The 16,647-nt window shown below is 44.2% G+C and overlaps 1 protein-coding gene and 1 long non-coding RNA gene across 2 annotated transcripts; one reads left to right on the forward strand and one right to left on the reverse strand.

Annotated features, from left to right (window-relative positions):
• Nucleotides 1-1,319: 1,319 nt before the first annotated feature.
• Nucleotides 1,320-4,417, reverse strand: zbtb42 (zinc finger and BTB domain containing 42). The gene is made up of 2 exons (XM_080042118.1): nucleotides 4,341-4,417; nucleotides 1,320-3,029 (listed from the first exon to the last, which is right to left on the reverse strand). The coding sequence occupies exon 2, from the start codon at nucleotides 3,013-3,015 to the stop codon at nucleotides 1,408-1,410; it is 1,608 nt and encodes a 535-aa protein (XP_079898244.1). The 5' UTR covers nucleotides 3,016-3,029; nucleotides 4,341-4,417; the 3' UTR covers nucleotides 1,320-1,407.
• A 6,094-nt stretch (nucleotides 4,418-10,511) lies between these two features.
• On the forward strand, nucleotides 10,512-16,276 carry LOC307261726. The gene is made up of 3 exons (XR_013845224.1): nucleotides 10,512-10,632; nucleotides 12,672-12,776; nucleotides 16,141-16,276. It is a non-coding gene; the product is annotated as an uncharacterized lncRNA (long non-coding RNA).
• Nucleotides 16,277-16,647: the final 371 nt, after the last annotated feature.

A 16,647-nucleotide genomic window follows, 5' to 3' on the forward strand; every position in this document is an offset into this window, starting at 1 on the left:
GATTGGGCTGAATGGCACGTGGAGCACGGCTTTGATGAACCAACACACACACACACGCACAAAAAAGTACTGAATATCCAGGGATCCCTCTGTCCCCTCCCTGCCTGCTGAGGGCTTGCCCTTCGACACCGTGTCACCGTACCCTTTGTGTCATACCAGGAAATAACAAGGTAATTTACTGGCAGGTATTTGCTTTTCAACCCAAACGAGTCGGCAAACATTTAAAGGACTTGATTAACGTGCTTTTATTACATTCTGGTAAATGATTAAATTAAGGACACTCGTGGATCAACGTGCATTCCAGTGCAGACAATTACCTTTGTTACCACCTGGTACCTGGAGTGTTATCCAGATTTTTTTGTTTTTATTGTTCTTAAAAAGGCCTGAATTTCGTCAAGAAGGCATGGCAAAATCTCTCATTCTTGTTTAAGTAAGTCCACTAAGTGAAGAATTTCAGCAGGCACCAGTGTTAACAGGCATTAGCTTTTAAAGTACTCTCCACCCCTCGTCTGATTACACAACTTCTTTTCTAAGTAGCAATTACAAGGCCATTCCATCAATATGTGATGGCTCACATTAGCAACCAGAGAGCTGGTAGCTCTCCCAAAAGGCAAGAGCGATAGGGTGATATAATGGTCTGCTCGTCTCTCGTTATAAACGACATAAAACGGTGACCGACTTCATTTCAATCAAACAAAGAAAAATCTTCTTCCATCAAAAAAATAATTACACTTCCAGTAGTCAAACTTCATTAGTTTTGCTGCCTTGTGATAGTTTACTTGTTAAGGACTAAACAAATCCCCAAAAATAAATAATAATAATTATAACAATAATGTAGGAGTTAAAAAAAAATCATATATTGCTACTCACGGACGGTTCTGATCTCCCATGTGCACAAATAAAAGTCTCACTCACTCTGACGATTGTATTAACATATGTTAGCATTATCCTTCAACCATAGGGGTACGAATATAGGATGATGCTTTCTCTTTTCAGCAAATGTACTCCGCAACTCAACAGACCGACCACAAGCAAACAAGACGCAAACAAACAGGTGCATCACTTGATTTGTTCACCTCCGTCCATACAGATCCAGCAAACACGAGCTTCACAGTGCCCGTGTTCCTCCTAACAGCCTGTGCACCTTCAACTGCCTGCCTCTGAACCATGGGGTATGTCTACGACACAGTGCTGTACACAAAAACAGCTCCAGATTTAAAAACAGTTGCTACATCTTTAACTGGAGTGATGCCACGTGGGGTAGAATCCAAAAAGTCATGTCTCCAACAAACTGCCAACATGTGTGTACTAATGGGGGAAACTGTTCAGTAGTAATGTTGTGTTCAGTGTATATGAAAAAAAGACATTCTGTCTTATGCTCATGCCACTGGTGAGAGGCGTGTTTTTTTATCCAATGCTGAGAGTCTTGACAAGGCCACAGTGAAACTTCCTGATGTGGCGGTAGAGGTCCCCAGACTGGGTGAAGCGCCGCTCGCACCACTTGCAAGCGTGGGGCTTCTCGCGTGTGTGAACCACGGCGTGCCGGCTCAAGTTATGGGAGTACTGGAAGCTCTTGCCGCACTGGCCACAGGTGTAAGGCTTCTCGCCGGAGTGCGTGCGCTCGTGGCGCTTCAGGGTGTACATGCAGGAGAAGGTCTTGTTGCACTGCATGCAGGTGGGCACCGAGCCGTCCGGGGACAGCTTGGAGCGGGCGCCGTCCTTCTCGCGGAAGTGCGAGCTCAGGTGCATCTGCAGCACGTGGGGGCTGGGGAAGACTTTGCTGCACAGGGGGCACACACACACCTGTTGGCCCGGAGGCAGGAGCACCCCGCTGGAGGTGGAGATGTCTGAAGAGGCCAGGTCGTCCTCCTCCTCCTCACTGTCTCCCAGCAACCGTCCCCTCCTCTCCTCCAGGCCCGGCTCCCCCCCCTCCTCCTCCATCAGTTCCTCCTCCTGGGAGAGCAGCGCGGCCGCCGTGGAGCCGGTGTTGCCCGGGAAGAGGGCAGCGAACCCTGTCACCACCGAGCTCCTGGCACTATTCCCAAAGCGCTGGCTCTCGGGGCTCGTCGGCTCACTGTCCTCCTGCTCTGACAGCAAGTCGTGTTCGTCTTTAACAAGTGGCTCAGTGCCCTGCTGCTGGCTGTCGAGGGCCAGCTGTCCCGAGACGTAGGAGGAGGGCTGTAAGGGATCTCTGGCCGACAGAGGCTTGAAAGACAAATCCAGCGCACAGTCCATGTCATCCGAAGCCCGGGACCTCTGGGACAGCAATACGGTGGAACTACTGACATCAGCTTTTGTTTTTCCAGCTGTTTGGACACAGGGCTCGGCCTCCGCTGACACATAATTGACACCTACAAGGTCCGGGGACCTGCCGGAGTGACCGTTTGCCTTCTGCCTGCTCTGCGTGGACCTATCACAATCTGTTGTGACAGCCAGCCTGACTAGGCTCTTGTCCGTGTCAAACTCCTGCGCAGGGGGGGCAGGGGGGACAGGGGGGGCCCTGTGAAGCCCCTGAGACTGTGTGTGGGGCTGTCGCCGGATGAGCTGCTGCTGCTGCTGCTGCTTACTGTGCAGCTCAATGTCTGAGGATTTTTCCCTGTCCAGGCAGCTGAGTCCCGGGCCCTCGCTCATCTTTTCATCCAGAGGGGAGAGTTCCTTATCTTTCAGCTTGCCTTTGCACACTTTCACTATATCGTACATGTGGAGGTAGCTGGCTGCTGCCAGGACATCCTCCACCGGGAGAGTGTTGAATTCCAACTTCCCCTCATACATAAATTCAAGGAGCAGACTGAAAGCCGGGGCTGTCACAATGTCACTGTTGAGATGCACAACGTCCCTTTTGTCCAGCTGGTCCCTGTAGAAGAGATGGAAGTACATGCTGCAGGAGGCCAGCACGGCTCTGTGCGCTTTGAATCGAGCCTCACCGACGAGAACAGTGCAGTCACAGAGGAAACCTTGGTGACGCTGCTGACTCAGACACTGCAGCAACTGGCGGCTATGGTCTGGGAACTCCATTCTTCCTTCATAACCTGATGAAAAACAGGAAAAACAGGATACTGGATAAACGGAATGAAGCCGTTTAGAGGGCACAACGCGGGGCTGCCGCCGCGTATCAGACAGAGAGGCGAACACACACGGAGCAACCCAAAAACACGAAAAAATGTGAGGAATAACTTCAGCCAAATAATCAAAGTGAGAGCCAGGGTGAACGTTTAACCTGCTGTGTTTAAGGATGCAACTTCATAAAAGTATTCCCAATTTGAAAAGTTTTTTCAGAAGGATTTTTACACGAAAAAAGATCTAGCCTACATCAATAAGGCTACTTTATCCAACTTTATAAAATAAACCCCACATTATTTCCAGTGGTGCAGGCAGGATACGCTAGGTTGCGCTTATACCCACCCATGTATCGCGGTGTAAACGGATCCGCTCTCCAAATTCCACCAAAGTATTCCCGTTCGTGGTAGTCAGCCTATACTTCTTGCGCTTCCCAAATTTTCTATAAAGTGACGCACCGGGCGCCTTTCCCTCTAAACGCACACGAAACAGCGGTGTTCACAGCACAGGCATGGGGACCGGGACTGATAGCAGTCGTCCATCGGGAGGGGAAGGAGGCGAACGTGAAAAAAATAAGACCAGTGCGGAGTGAGTAAACTGGTGCTCTGTTTGCTAATTACACTGCAAGCTGTGGAGTCAGCTGCTCTGACATCACCGCAATGGAAACGCTACCTCCAGCTGTGCTCCCCTTTATGCCATATGTTAACTCCGGGCCACGCAGTCCATAAGAGACACAACTTGTACCCAAACAAGAAAAGAAAACGAGATGTACAAGTGTGTCACAAGAGCGCACGACATTTCTAACTTTTTTCTGTTTAATCGGGCAATTTATTAGCAAAGAAAACAGCAGCCGACAACCGCGGAGGAGAATAAAACGCTTTGTGGTCCTTTTACGCACTCGCGAGACACGCGCACACACGTGAAATATTAATTTAAAGGAACCATTTCACAACCGAAAAAGGCTAAAAGAAAAAAAAAGAAAGTGATTAGGATGTTAAAGTTGGATGCTGCCGAGAACTGTGTGCGTAAAGAATAATTCTACGCGCATTTGGTGATATTTTATTAAAAGGAAAAAAAATAAAAAGTGTAATTCGGAGAGAGGAGAGCCAAGGGCGCAGTAAACCGAGCTTCATGTCCGTGTTGGGATTCGCATTGCTAGGAGCCTTTTAAACAGCACAGGAACTCACAGCAAAGCCAACTGCGCTGAACGAAGCGGCGAGCGAGGACACACTCTTTTAACTTTCGCTTTCAACGTTTCAAAACAACCAAAACGCTCTACTCACATTTATTTCCGCCCGGTCCGTCGTGTTCTCTCCTACAAGCCCCGGAGTCCTTTCATGATGTGCAGCCAGATGTTGGCTTCTCCTTGTCGTTTCTTGGAGCTTCAGTCCGACCCTGGCAAGGCAGGCTGCACTCAGCGCTGCTGTGTGTCAAGCAGGTTGATAATGGCACAAGTCTCGCGATATCGCGCGGCCACAATAACTTCTGTACTACTCCGTGAATTCACACAGCGGCAGCAAGTAGCAGAGTACACTGGGAACATCAAATGGGCTGTCCTATTAAAACACCTGTCCCGTGAAGGGAGGGGTGTGGGGGGGGGGGGGGCAGATAGAGCAACTGTTGATGTCTGACAATACAGAGTTCCATAAAGACAAATATATTTAAATTACATTTTTTGTTTTGTTAAATAAGGCTTCAAATTTAATCATTAAAGTTGCATGAATGTGTTGTCTCTTTTTACTCAGACCTGTTTGTAGATGGACTTAATAAAAAAGTTCATATACATTGAATTGAATTTGCAATCCTCCTATGATATTTTCTATTTTTGTTTGTTTGTTTTGTTTTTATTTTGTTGTTTTTGTACCTTTGCTGTGGATAAGATAAAAACATCTGTGTGCATCTGTGAAAGTATCCAGACTGATACAAAGCACTATCAATCTTCCTTTGTAATGTGGAGGATCAGTGCACTATATTGGGAACTTTTAAGGACTTTTTCACTCTAATCCTGCTTTGGGTTGTGTGGAATTCCCTGGCACCACATGTACCCAGTGCCTTTGTTTCCAACCCTTAACCCCCAGACCACACCAGGTCCAGGCTGTGTTTTTATTAAGCATACATTTTTTCAAGCTCAAGACAGGAATGATGCCTTCATTTACGTGGACTAAATAGTTTGAAAAAAGTCACACATTTTGTTCAGGTCTCCGGAGCCTGTTCTGTAATTGTTAGAGCTATAGAGAGATGGTGGCACGGTGGTGGTGTATAGGAACAGTGGCTCGAGGCTGCAGCTGCTCATCTCGTGTGCCCCCCCACCCCCCACACACACACATACACACACACACACTCACTCCCCCCACCCCTTGTCCCCCTCCCTGTGCCCCCCCAACTGCTCCGGTCACCTTTGCCCCGTGTTCCAGCTGCCGTGTGTTTTGAAAGGGCCATTTGCAGCTCCTCACAGCCTTCTGACACACGGGGGGAATGAGCAATGTGACGGGAGGCGGCAGCCACTGGTCGGAAGGGGGCCACCAGCGGCTAGATTCTTATCCACTTACTGCTTTATTCCATTTTTAGTACGGCTGTTAGTACAGTTACAAGTAGGGTGTATAGATATCTGTACTCTGGTCATGTCCAGATGATCCTAATAATATGCAAGACAGTGTCATCATGGTCCCTAAAATAACATAAAAACTCTCTTTCATTTGGTCTAATTAATCAAAGAAACAATGATGAATGAGTTCCTCCTTTCGACAAAAACACCAGTAAACTAAATGTTTGGACAGAAGCATCAGATGTGTGTGCCACATGAGAAACAATTTACCATTCAGCACTGACACACACACACACACACCATCCATGCAAGAGGAGCAGCGATGTGGATAAGAATAGGAGCAGTGGCCCTGTGTTTCCCTGGCCCTGGCAAATGTAGGCGCCCAAGTAGAGGAGGGGGGTGTGTGTTCACAGGGCAAGACAAAGCAGTGGTTGTGCCTGGGGACCGTGGCCTCAGAGAGAGAGGCTCGGCACGGTGAAGGTTCTCACACACAGAAAAAAAAAGATAGAGACAGAGAGGGAGAGAGAATGGGAGTGGGAGAGTGGGGGAGCGGGGGAGAGAGAGAGAGAGAGAGAGAGAGAGAGAGAACACTTCCTGGAGGTTCTTTCTTCCTCTCTGGGATCATCAATGGCATTCTCCCCCTGACCCACTCCTCTCTCAGACAAACAAAAGACCCCGCATTCCAGATAGCCTGACCGGCCAACCAGCCAGCCAGCCAGCTATCCAGCCACAGTTGAGCCACATCACTTGACCAAAGTCTCACCATAGGGGTGGGCTCGAGTTGTGTTGTAGCAATCTGCCTGTCGATGCTTTGGACCTATATCCTTGTGCATGAATATGTCTTAAAATCACTTAAAATGCCGCTTTCTCAGAATGTTACTGTTATAACTTTCTGGCTGCGTTTCGCGGCAGCTCATGCTATTATTTCTTTTAGAAAAGTCAATCAATTTTACGTTGTGAACCTCATAGTAAACTCTGTTCCGCAAAATGCAGCCTATAGGGAAAGGGACTTGGAATCCGGAAGTTGAGGTTGAGACATATTAAGTTATCAAGCAGATTTCATTAAGTTAGTAACAACTAACTAGTAACAACAGTAACAACTTGTATTTTGTTTTAAATGAATAAATACATTTAATTTGAGTTTCACTTACATACAATATTATGTTGATGTAATTACCAACATTATTATTTCAACCCAACTCATTCAAAGGTATTTGCAACTTAAAAAGTTTATCTTAATGAATAAATATGAATTTTTATTGATTTTATCAATTTTGAATTTATTGACAGACAGTCAGTGTACGTTGTCCTTGATTTGTGGTGGAAATTTGTCTTGCACACAAATATACAGTATTGCAGTGGCATGCACAGACTCTCCAAGGGGCAGGCACCTCCTCCATGTGAACAAACCAACTGCAACCAACATGGGGCCCAACTGGGGTCGGGAGGCTAGTGCATGCATGGCTCTCTGATGTGACCTCAGGGGCAACACACAGTGGGGAAGTGTCCCACCAGTGCGCCCCCTCGGATGACAAAAAAAAGATGTCCTACAAGGGTGCTTCTATGGTAGAAAAAAAGCTTAATTTTAGCCCTAATGTCACACCACAGGGTCACTGAAGCAGTCCAATTGCCCTTGTATGACCTCAGTATAAGTGTTAAAGTCCCATTAGCCAACAGGTTTTATTCACTGTTTTGAATAATGTCTTAAAAAGGAAACTTAGATACTCAGAACAAAAAGGCTCCCTCTGCCTCCTCTTTGTGCACGCCACTGCTGTACTGTTGTGTTTTCACCCCATTTAAGCCACAGATTTGACCCGTTGAATTTTTTTTTTAAAACACTATTTATTTATTTTTACTCCCACTAATGTTGTTTGTGTTGTTTTTACTTGTGTGAACTGAAGGTCTAAGATGACAGAAGGGTTAGACCTGTACAGATCATGAAGAATTGGGGCTACATTAATATAACTGACTGATTGTGCCACAATCTTTCCGTCCATTAGAATCTTCACTGGTTGGTTGCTGTGTGGGAAAACCTGGCTTAACAGGTGGATAATACATCCTGGGAAATGATGTGACACTTGCAGCAACATGACACTGCAGTTGCCGGGAGATGCTGCTGTGTTGTTTGGACCCCCCCCCCCCCCCCCCCACTCACTCCCCCCTCCCCCTATTTATGGACCCTCCTGCCATTCTGTGTCTAATTGTTGCCACTGCGTGTTATCTATTCTCCTTCAACAGGCCATTTAGTCCTTCTCTGCTCTGAACAGACAGCGTGGGCAGACAAGAGAGGAGATCTGTTGAGTCTTTGACGGGGAAGGCATTATTAACTCGCCCCGACCCTTTGATCCTGTTACTTTTGCTTTGAACCTGCGAAAACAACAGGGCAGCCCTAAGTGAATAACCAGAAAATATGGGATACCCTCACTGTGCTCTGTCTGTATGACAGGAACAGCTTGGCAAGGCTGACACATAGTAGCAGTGAGGAACACATTACAGTGGAAGTGACAAAGAGGGGAAATGGCAACAGAGGAGGCTGAGAGACAGAGGGCAGAGAGGCCAATAAGTGTTTCATCACACAGGGAACATTGGCAGCTGCCCCTGCTATCCTGTTCTCCAAACGTTTTTTTTTGTGTTATTGTGCAACCTCTCAAAACCATTGTTTTGTTTTTGTTTTTTTATATAATATATAGTTCACTGCAGTTGAACCACAGCTGATAAAGAAGATTATGTTACCGTTACAGATAAAAAAATATGTTTAATGTGAACCGTAAAAAGATCCCAGATATAACTGTATATAGAGCAAGGTGTTATAGGAATGTTATAAAACCTTTAAATGTTTTTATTACATTGACCAAGAAGATCAAGTCATCTGAAGGCTTCATCTGATAGTCTCATAAGCCTGGCTGAGCTGGCCTGTCTGTACCTGTCCTAAACTGGTTTAACTCCTTCCTCTCCAAGGAGCTCTTTTTATGAGGCCGGGGTTGACTGTTTTCTCTCAAATAATATGGTTTAACGAGCAGGATTATAATTAGATATAACCTCACAGATGAACCTTAATTCTTGCACCATTTCCATTTTGCAGTTTCATCAGTGCACGTGCCATGTTCTCACATATCCCTCCTGGTGTGTTATGTTACGTTATGTTGCTGCATCTTCTGGTGATGCAACTGGTGCCATTTTGGGATATTAGGCACGAGAGTTCATTCTTGACCCTTGTAATAATACTTAAGACAAAACAAGGCCAATCCATGGTCCACATACTAGCTGTTCCTGGAGCCTTCAGCATTTTCACAACGACTTCATCAGTGTATAAAGCTTGTTCATTTATCATAGAGATGGATCTGTTGATTTGCAAGCTCATGTGCTCATGTATAGGCCACCCCATTGATGAAGATCTTGTGATGTGGTGGAAAGCCCAAACAAAAGAAAATATGGTTTACATCTAAACCAGGGTTGAACTTAAGTGCTGAAGTGCCCAAAGAAGAGATAATGGTTGTAAAAGTGCATCTGTTGAGATTTACCTCTGCCCCCAAAAGAAAGAAATCTAAAGGTTACATTTGATTCTTAACTTCTCTCCATGGCCTATGTGCCTTTCAATGGAAATGTCAGCGGCACTCTCCGCCTCACAGCAACTCAGAGAGAAAGAATGTCTCTTTTAGCATCAGCAGACTTGCCAACTGTAATGTTCTCCAATCAGGTGCCTCCAGAAATGAGCCACAAATCAAGCGCCAGACGCTTGCAGTATGCTGACAGGCAACAGAAGGACAGCAGAATCGCACCCATGCCTGCAATACGTACAGTGACTGTACTTCACCAATGTACAGTCGCTGTATACACTTTGATGATATTTTTTTACCTTTTGGAAATCCCACTTTAAAGAGTTTTTTGAGGATTTGCTAGTATATTGATTATGTTATTTTTGTATTTTAAAAGGTACTCTTAATGTTTTAGCACAGTTTTGAGCTTTTTGGTTTGTATTTTGACATTGCTGTATTTTCACAATTAATTAATTAAAACATTTTACACAACATTCATTTTGGTAGCATTTTGTTGCATAATTTTAAGAGAGTATAAAAACTTTCTGTAGCATTAAGCAGTAATGATAAGCCACATAGGCTAATTGATGAGTTTATAGACTCACTGGAAAATTATTGTGATAACAAATTAAAACCAAAACGACCAAAAATGTAGCCGACTGGTTTCACTTAATCAGACTTGAATGTGGTTTTCTTTGGACTCTATACAGTGGCCGCCATACCTTTTTGACAGTAAACTCAATATTTAGGGCATTGGGGGTTTCTGGGTAACAACAAAATTACCAATAATATAATAGCTGTTGTCAACTAACCTTTTCCAATATTTGACCATGTTCTGCCATTTTAAGATTAATCAAGAAAGTAGGCCTAATTAGCAGATGAATTGATAATGATATGCCTATTAGTTGCCAATAAATCGCTCAATATGTATAGCATGTTGCAAATAAATAAAATAAAATATATTAATTTAAAAAAGGTATCACTAATAAACAGCTGTTACGGAAAAGTCATCAGGAAAAAATGTATAATAGCCTACATTAGGCTATTTCATGAGCTTGTTCCAGGAAGTGAAAAAACAGATATAGTGCTCACTGTTAGCCTAATCCCTGGAAACCTTACAGAGGCCTCTGTAGGTTCCAGGACCTTATTTTGGCAACCACCGGCACAGTTATAACAACGCCGGGTTCAACAAGGCCACACAGCCCCTCAGAAGCCCCCATAGAAACACTGCAGGATTTTTTCAATGGGACGGCTGACAGCCTACTACTGCTGCTATGAGTCTGCCTCATAAAATGGTCGGCTTTAGGACCCGGGAGAGCCGTCTGCCACAGAGGCATTGCAGACAGCGCGTTTGGGAGGTGTAGTGGAAGAAAGGCAAAGAAACGGAGTAAATGAGAGCACTTTTGGCCAGATTGTTAAAGGACTTATCAACTCATTATACCGCCGAAACAGCTCACAATAATGAGACGGACACACTGTTGAATTCCTGTCCAGGTAAATGTCCGCTTTTCCTTCGCATGGTTAACTACAAGAGGTCGACAGCTAGACAGGGTAGGTCCCCATTGTACTTACATTGGATGCGGTTATTCTCACCCAAGCTGCCCTGCTAGGCCCCATATCCTTTCTATCGCTAAATGCAAGCCTACAAATTAGGTACTTTCCTGACTCCACTGCGCTGTACAAGTTTTTGAGGAGCAACGTCAAGAGCTTATAGCGCAGTGAATTATAACGCGTCGTTGTTTTTTCTTCTTCCACGAACAACAGTGAGCCTCTGTTCATACGTTAACCATTACTTTTTTGACAATATCCACTTTTGAGACATCCCTCAGGCCAAAATATCAGCACTCATGTTACTCTCAACGGTTTATCTATACGAGAACGCTGCTTTGGCTCGCACTGTGTGGCCCAGCAGGCAAATGAAAACAAATGAGCTCAACGAGAGAGCAGCTCATTCATTGTTATGAACTACCAGTGCGTTTGTTTACTTGTTTGAGTGAGACGTGTATTGCCAGACAATCATTTTTACGACAAGTCGTTAGCCTTGCTAGTTTGTTGCTGCTATGTTGTTGTAAGCCCTGTTGCATCTACATTCGATCACAGAGTAGCACATCTTTGTTGTGACTTGAAGCCACATCTGTAGTGGTTCTCAAAATGGGTACAATGGACCTTTTTTAAGGTTCAAAATGTGTACACCACCAGGGAGGTCATAGAAAAAATATATTAGAGTTATATTCTTAATTTTCCTTCCTTGTAGTTAGTGCAATGGCAAAATGCAAGTGTTTTGATGACAGGATAGATTGTTCTCACTGTAATCATCCCGTCTACAATGATGGCAGTTCTGCATTTCTACTAAATGGTTGTTCACCTTTTTTTTTGTCAAGGTTTATTTTTGAAGCGTCTGTGTGATGTGAAGCATTCTGACATGGTGGGAGTGAAAGTGAAAAGGTTTGTCAGAGAGTTGCACATCTATGCAGCATAGCTTCAGGATGCATAGCTTAAATGTCTAACACTTGAGATAAACCTCGCTTTACTGATGTTACTGGGTTTGTCTCTGTCCCCCGGGAAGGCTTCCTTCTTACGTGTGCATGTACAGTCTGGAAAGAGAACAACATTGTCCCTGGGCATGCTGCACCCGGAACGCCTTTGGAGGCCAAAATGTTTTTATCGGTCATGGGACCACGTCTGTCCCAGTGTGTGTGTGTGTGTGCGTGTGTGTGTGTCTGTCTGTGTGTGTAGTGTACGCAGAAGAGACTTGGCATGTGACCCGGGGCAGACGCAACAAGCTGGCGTAATGATGCTGCCCGGTGACTGCTTGGCTCTCCCTCCCCAGTTCTATTTAGAAAAATACCAGTCACCTCCCACCCAATCCCTTCACAGCCCCCGATGACGCAAAATGTGCCACCAGTTGCATGCAGAATCTGAGGAATGTTGTTTGAAATTGTTGTCCCTGTACACAGGCAGACTTATTGTGCCCGTCTCCCTCCCCCCACCCCCCCCCCCCCCCCCCCCTAGCCTTAGGCCACACGAGTCTAGATTTGTTATCACTGAGAGAGAGAAGGATACGCTTCTAATGATAGTAGCCCGCCGTCAGCATCACATGGCGGGGCACTGTTCTCGGTGTGTGACAACAAACGCTACAGTCTTAAATAAATGTTTGTGTCATTCATCTTGTTGACTAGCAACGGCCCAATCATTCGATTTGCTACAAACAACAAACCAAAGAGACCAGAACTTTGAGGTCTTATTTTGAGTGTTATCCACATCCCTTTTCCTAAAGGGCAGAATGAGTATGTCACGATCAGTGTACATTTGAATGAAGTCCAGTTTTGTGATCTATCTTTAATGGCTTGTCTGAACAGCCTGCAAAATGAATACATTAACACGAGTCATAAGGGGGGGTTGCTGATCATTTAATCACAGGATTAAAATGCAGATAGTCTCTGCTCGGCTTTCACGGTTACAGTATCTGTGGTTTTTGCTGTTCAGCGACAACTATCCACGGTGTTTTCTTATCATTAGTGATGTGTTTTCAGGGAACTTGAAAGAGGAACTTGGCAGATCACACTACTAGCGCTGGTTCTATTGTGTCATTTGGAGACAAAGCGAGTGTCGCTTCAGGGACTGTTTTCCAGCAACAGGTGAGCATATCTGATGATCTCGTTTCGTTCAGTCATTTGAAACATTTGAGTGTAATCTTCCATCTCCTGTAAACCAGATGCAGACACCCTTATTTACCCGAGAGGCAGCAAAAAAAAGGGCAAAAGCAGACTTGTATCATATAGATCTGAGATGATTTAAGTAATAAGGCTGGGTATCGAAGTTTTGATTATTTTTTTTTTTTCGACACCGACCAAAATGCCTCCTCCATACCATCGAGTTTTGAAAGATTTCTTATCGTTCAATACCAAATTTCAATACCAAAGGGGGCAGATCTTATCAATGTCAGTGAGCCAATAAGCATGCAGCTCCCATGAGGAATTCAGAGTAAGTACAACAACACTGTAGGCGCATCATCTACATGACGTAAGTCTTTGGTGATCGCTCAATGGATTTAATACCTTCTGCTGTACCAGTTTGTAAACATTGCCATACTGAGAAATACAGAGAGATTTTTGTGGAGCCGATAGACTTAATCAACTTTGTCACCTTGTTTGGCAATGGCTTTCATAAAAAAATATTTAGCTGAAAAATAAAACATACCTTTTTTTTTTTTTTTTACCATAATGTGAAATTTCATCTCGTTAAAACGGATTTTAAAAATTGCTATAGAAGAAAGTATCGTTCAGGAACAAGTATTAACGATACACCCAGCCAGCCCTTGGATTTAGGAAGTAGTATGATGATGTCGGCCGATCTTTAGCTTCCTGCCAGTAGATAGCCTACATGGGACTGTCCTCTCGTGGCCCAGTGACAGACAGGCTCAGTGTGTGGCATCTCTGCTGCATGACACTGATTTGCATTGAATGGGTGGTGAGCCCCCATCGGAGCTGTAGCCAGAAAGATGAATGATTGAAAGCTGCACTGACAGCAGGGCGGCCAGGCGGGCAGTACGGCCCAGAGGCCTCTGTGAGGACCATGTGACCCGCTGTCAGGGTACTGGGTTCATTCAGTGGCTGCTGGGCTGCAGCGCTGGCAGAGGCCCAGCTTTTTCCACACAGGCCGCAGTAGCAACAGGTCTCTCCCATTTAAAAACAGCAGCGCTCTGTTGTGGCTCCAGAGCCGCTCTTGTGTGCATGTGTTGCTTTTTTGGCTGTGGTGTGTGTGTGTGTGCGCGCGCGCGCTGGAGTTTGTTTGTGTGATGTATCCCAATGTGTATATAACACACACACACACACACACACACACACACACACACACACACACACACACACACCAAGATGCTGACGGGATCCAACGGTTTGTGTGTGTGACCCCCCCCCCCCCCAGTTTGAATAGCACTCAGTGTGCTTTTTTTCAAATCCCTCTCCTAAGATCCCTTCCAACGTGGACTGTGCGACACAAGAAGCACCGCAGCAGCCCCAGTGCAATAAACAAAAACACCAAGTGAAAATAAACCGTGCCTCTCATAAACTTCCCTTTTGCTCATTGATGGAACGGGTCAGAATGGCAGCAAAAGAGGCGTGTTGATCACACATTCACAGTGACTGATGTGAGTCGAAGCCCGCGGCTGTACTGATATGACTCGTGGTCTGTCAATAGTCACATCCACTTCCTGTTGTTGTCCCTCACCAGTAAGCTGGATGAGGCCACTCATACAGGGCTCCCTTTTGATGGCCCAGGCAAATTGATTTCAGTCGTCCGTCCGAGAACGCCTGGTTTCATGTTTCAATTGATATCTTCATAAAAACAATTATCGAATGCTCTTTGGTTATGATAGCCGGCAGCTCTTTAATATGTGCCGTTGATGAATAACCGATATAATATGTTGGTTTATCAGATGACTGTGTGGATGCACTTTTATCCACATACGTTTTGGTTTGAATTTTTTCAACAGGTATCTGCTGTAGCCTGATCTATTACCCATGTTACCTATTCTGCTCTTTACCCAGCTTTACTATGTTAATGTGACATTTTTTTTTCATAATGTGAAATGGTGGTAAAGTTGTTGGTCTGGACCACATAACATTTCCGTGACGCTTCCACCACAGGCCAGGTGTAAATAAAAACTCCCACGTTACAGTGTGTGCCCAAAGTTTATCTTTGCTTTGAAACCCTTCAATCTGTCGGTCCTCACTGTAAACGATGTGCCATCAGCTCACAACGTTTTGATTCAGTTATCTCAACCCCGAGGCCCATTGTCTAGCTGCTATGGAGCTTTCGATCATATCACATGCTCCTTATCAGCGGGTGGAGTTTGTTGTTTGTCTCTTCCAGTTGCCGGTTTTCATTAGGTGATGTAAAGTCAACATGATGATTTCACAGGTAAAAAACAACAACCTTGGCTCATCGGTGATCCTATCACATGATCTTCATCATATGATATTTTAATCTCAGCTGTATTTATATAATGTATCTCTTTAATCAAACAAATCTGGTTGGATAATACCATACACAAAGCAATGGATTTGGCATTTATTCATTTCTTGTGCGTAATTCAATTCAAGATTACTAGACGGATCAAAATATTACAAAACAAGAAAACATACTGTATGTGAAAACATCTTTAAAAATGATGACTCTCTGCATTGTTTAATGGCTGTGATTGATAACCAGAATGTGTCTGGTTGTTGCTAGGTTCTATTATTTTTTTCTTTGATAAAGGTTCAAATTTTTTAATAATATAGTGAAATTAATGGTAAATGTATAATATTTGTATGTTAGACTTCACTGTGGTGAACAATGAAGCACCTGAAATGCTCTCTGCAGAAGAGTTTTTATTTTTTTAAATCTGTCATCCTAGAGTTATCCTAGTCTTAAGAGAGAAATTAGTTGAACAAAATACTCACTCATCAAACCATTTAGTGAAACTACTAGCATTTTAAAGTCTGTTGCTACCTGCTTACAGGATAAAAATCAAGCAAAATGCATTAAGTCATGAAACCTTCATGGGCACATATGATCATTACACATAGGATCTAAATGGGATCCAAAACATAGCATTAGCTGCACCATGCAAATACAAAATAAATTTTTTTAAAACCTTAATTTAGAGGATGCCTGTGTGAGAATTGTTATATTGCACCATTTTCTAATCTGAAATGATTTTGTCCTGTGTGAACAGCATGGAGTTTTCCAATACGTGGTGGATACTTCATTTTGGATGCCAAAAAACCACAGGCCTTATACAGCTATTTGAAACTTGCAGTTTCCACACGTGAAAGGGAATAAACTGTGTGGTTTGGGCATATCCTCCTCCATTAACTGGGCCATAAAGCACGAGGATCTTCTCAGTTCCACTGCCACTGACTCTTCTATGTTGACCTGAGGGTTAATATTCAGACAAGTGGAAAAATTCTTCCGCCTCGATATGGGGCTAATTTTTACTTTTTTGTCAACCAATAGGTAACCACCATTGAGAAGGCGGCTGTAAACCCCAGGACCTCGTCTCCAGGCTCCTGCACAGGGCCGAGTGAAGGATACTCGGGAAACGAAGCTGTGTCTCTCCCTGTGGGAAACCTGGATCCTCCACCCTGCCCACCAACATGACCAATGTGGTGATTGTCAAGGAGGGATGGCTGCATAAAAGAGGCAAGTGCACAAATGAAGAGTTTGCACGCCATAGTCCTGAAGTAGTTTAATTTGATGCTTTCAAATTCAAGTGCACTTGAAACTTTGCTGTGCTTGAAACAATAGTAAAATAATTACTCGATGCACCCCATTACTCATGTGTTATGGTTTGTTTTGTGTGTTTTTTTAGCTGTAGTAAAGTTATCATCAAGTTATCATGTACCAGAGACACCACCTGTGCAAACTTGCGATTAAAGGAACACAAAATATGCAAAGACGCTCCAATTATTATTATTTTTTTTAAATAATTCACTATCCTTTGTGAAGGGGAAGTGCATTCAA

This window comes from Ammodytes marinus (genome assembly GCF_949987685.1).
Source record: "Ammodytes marinus genome assembly, chromosome: 15".
Taxonomy (NCBI): domain Eukaryota; kingdom Metazoa; phylum Chordata; class Actinopteri; order Uranoscopiformes; family Ammodytidae; genus Ammodytes; species Ammodytes marinus.

Bases quoted from the DNA above. Each gene is read 5' to 3' on its own strand.
- zbtb42 (XM_080042118.1), bottom strand. From the start codon at position 3,015: ATGGAGTTCCCAGACCATAGCCGCCAGTTGCTGCAGTGTCTGAGTCAG.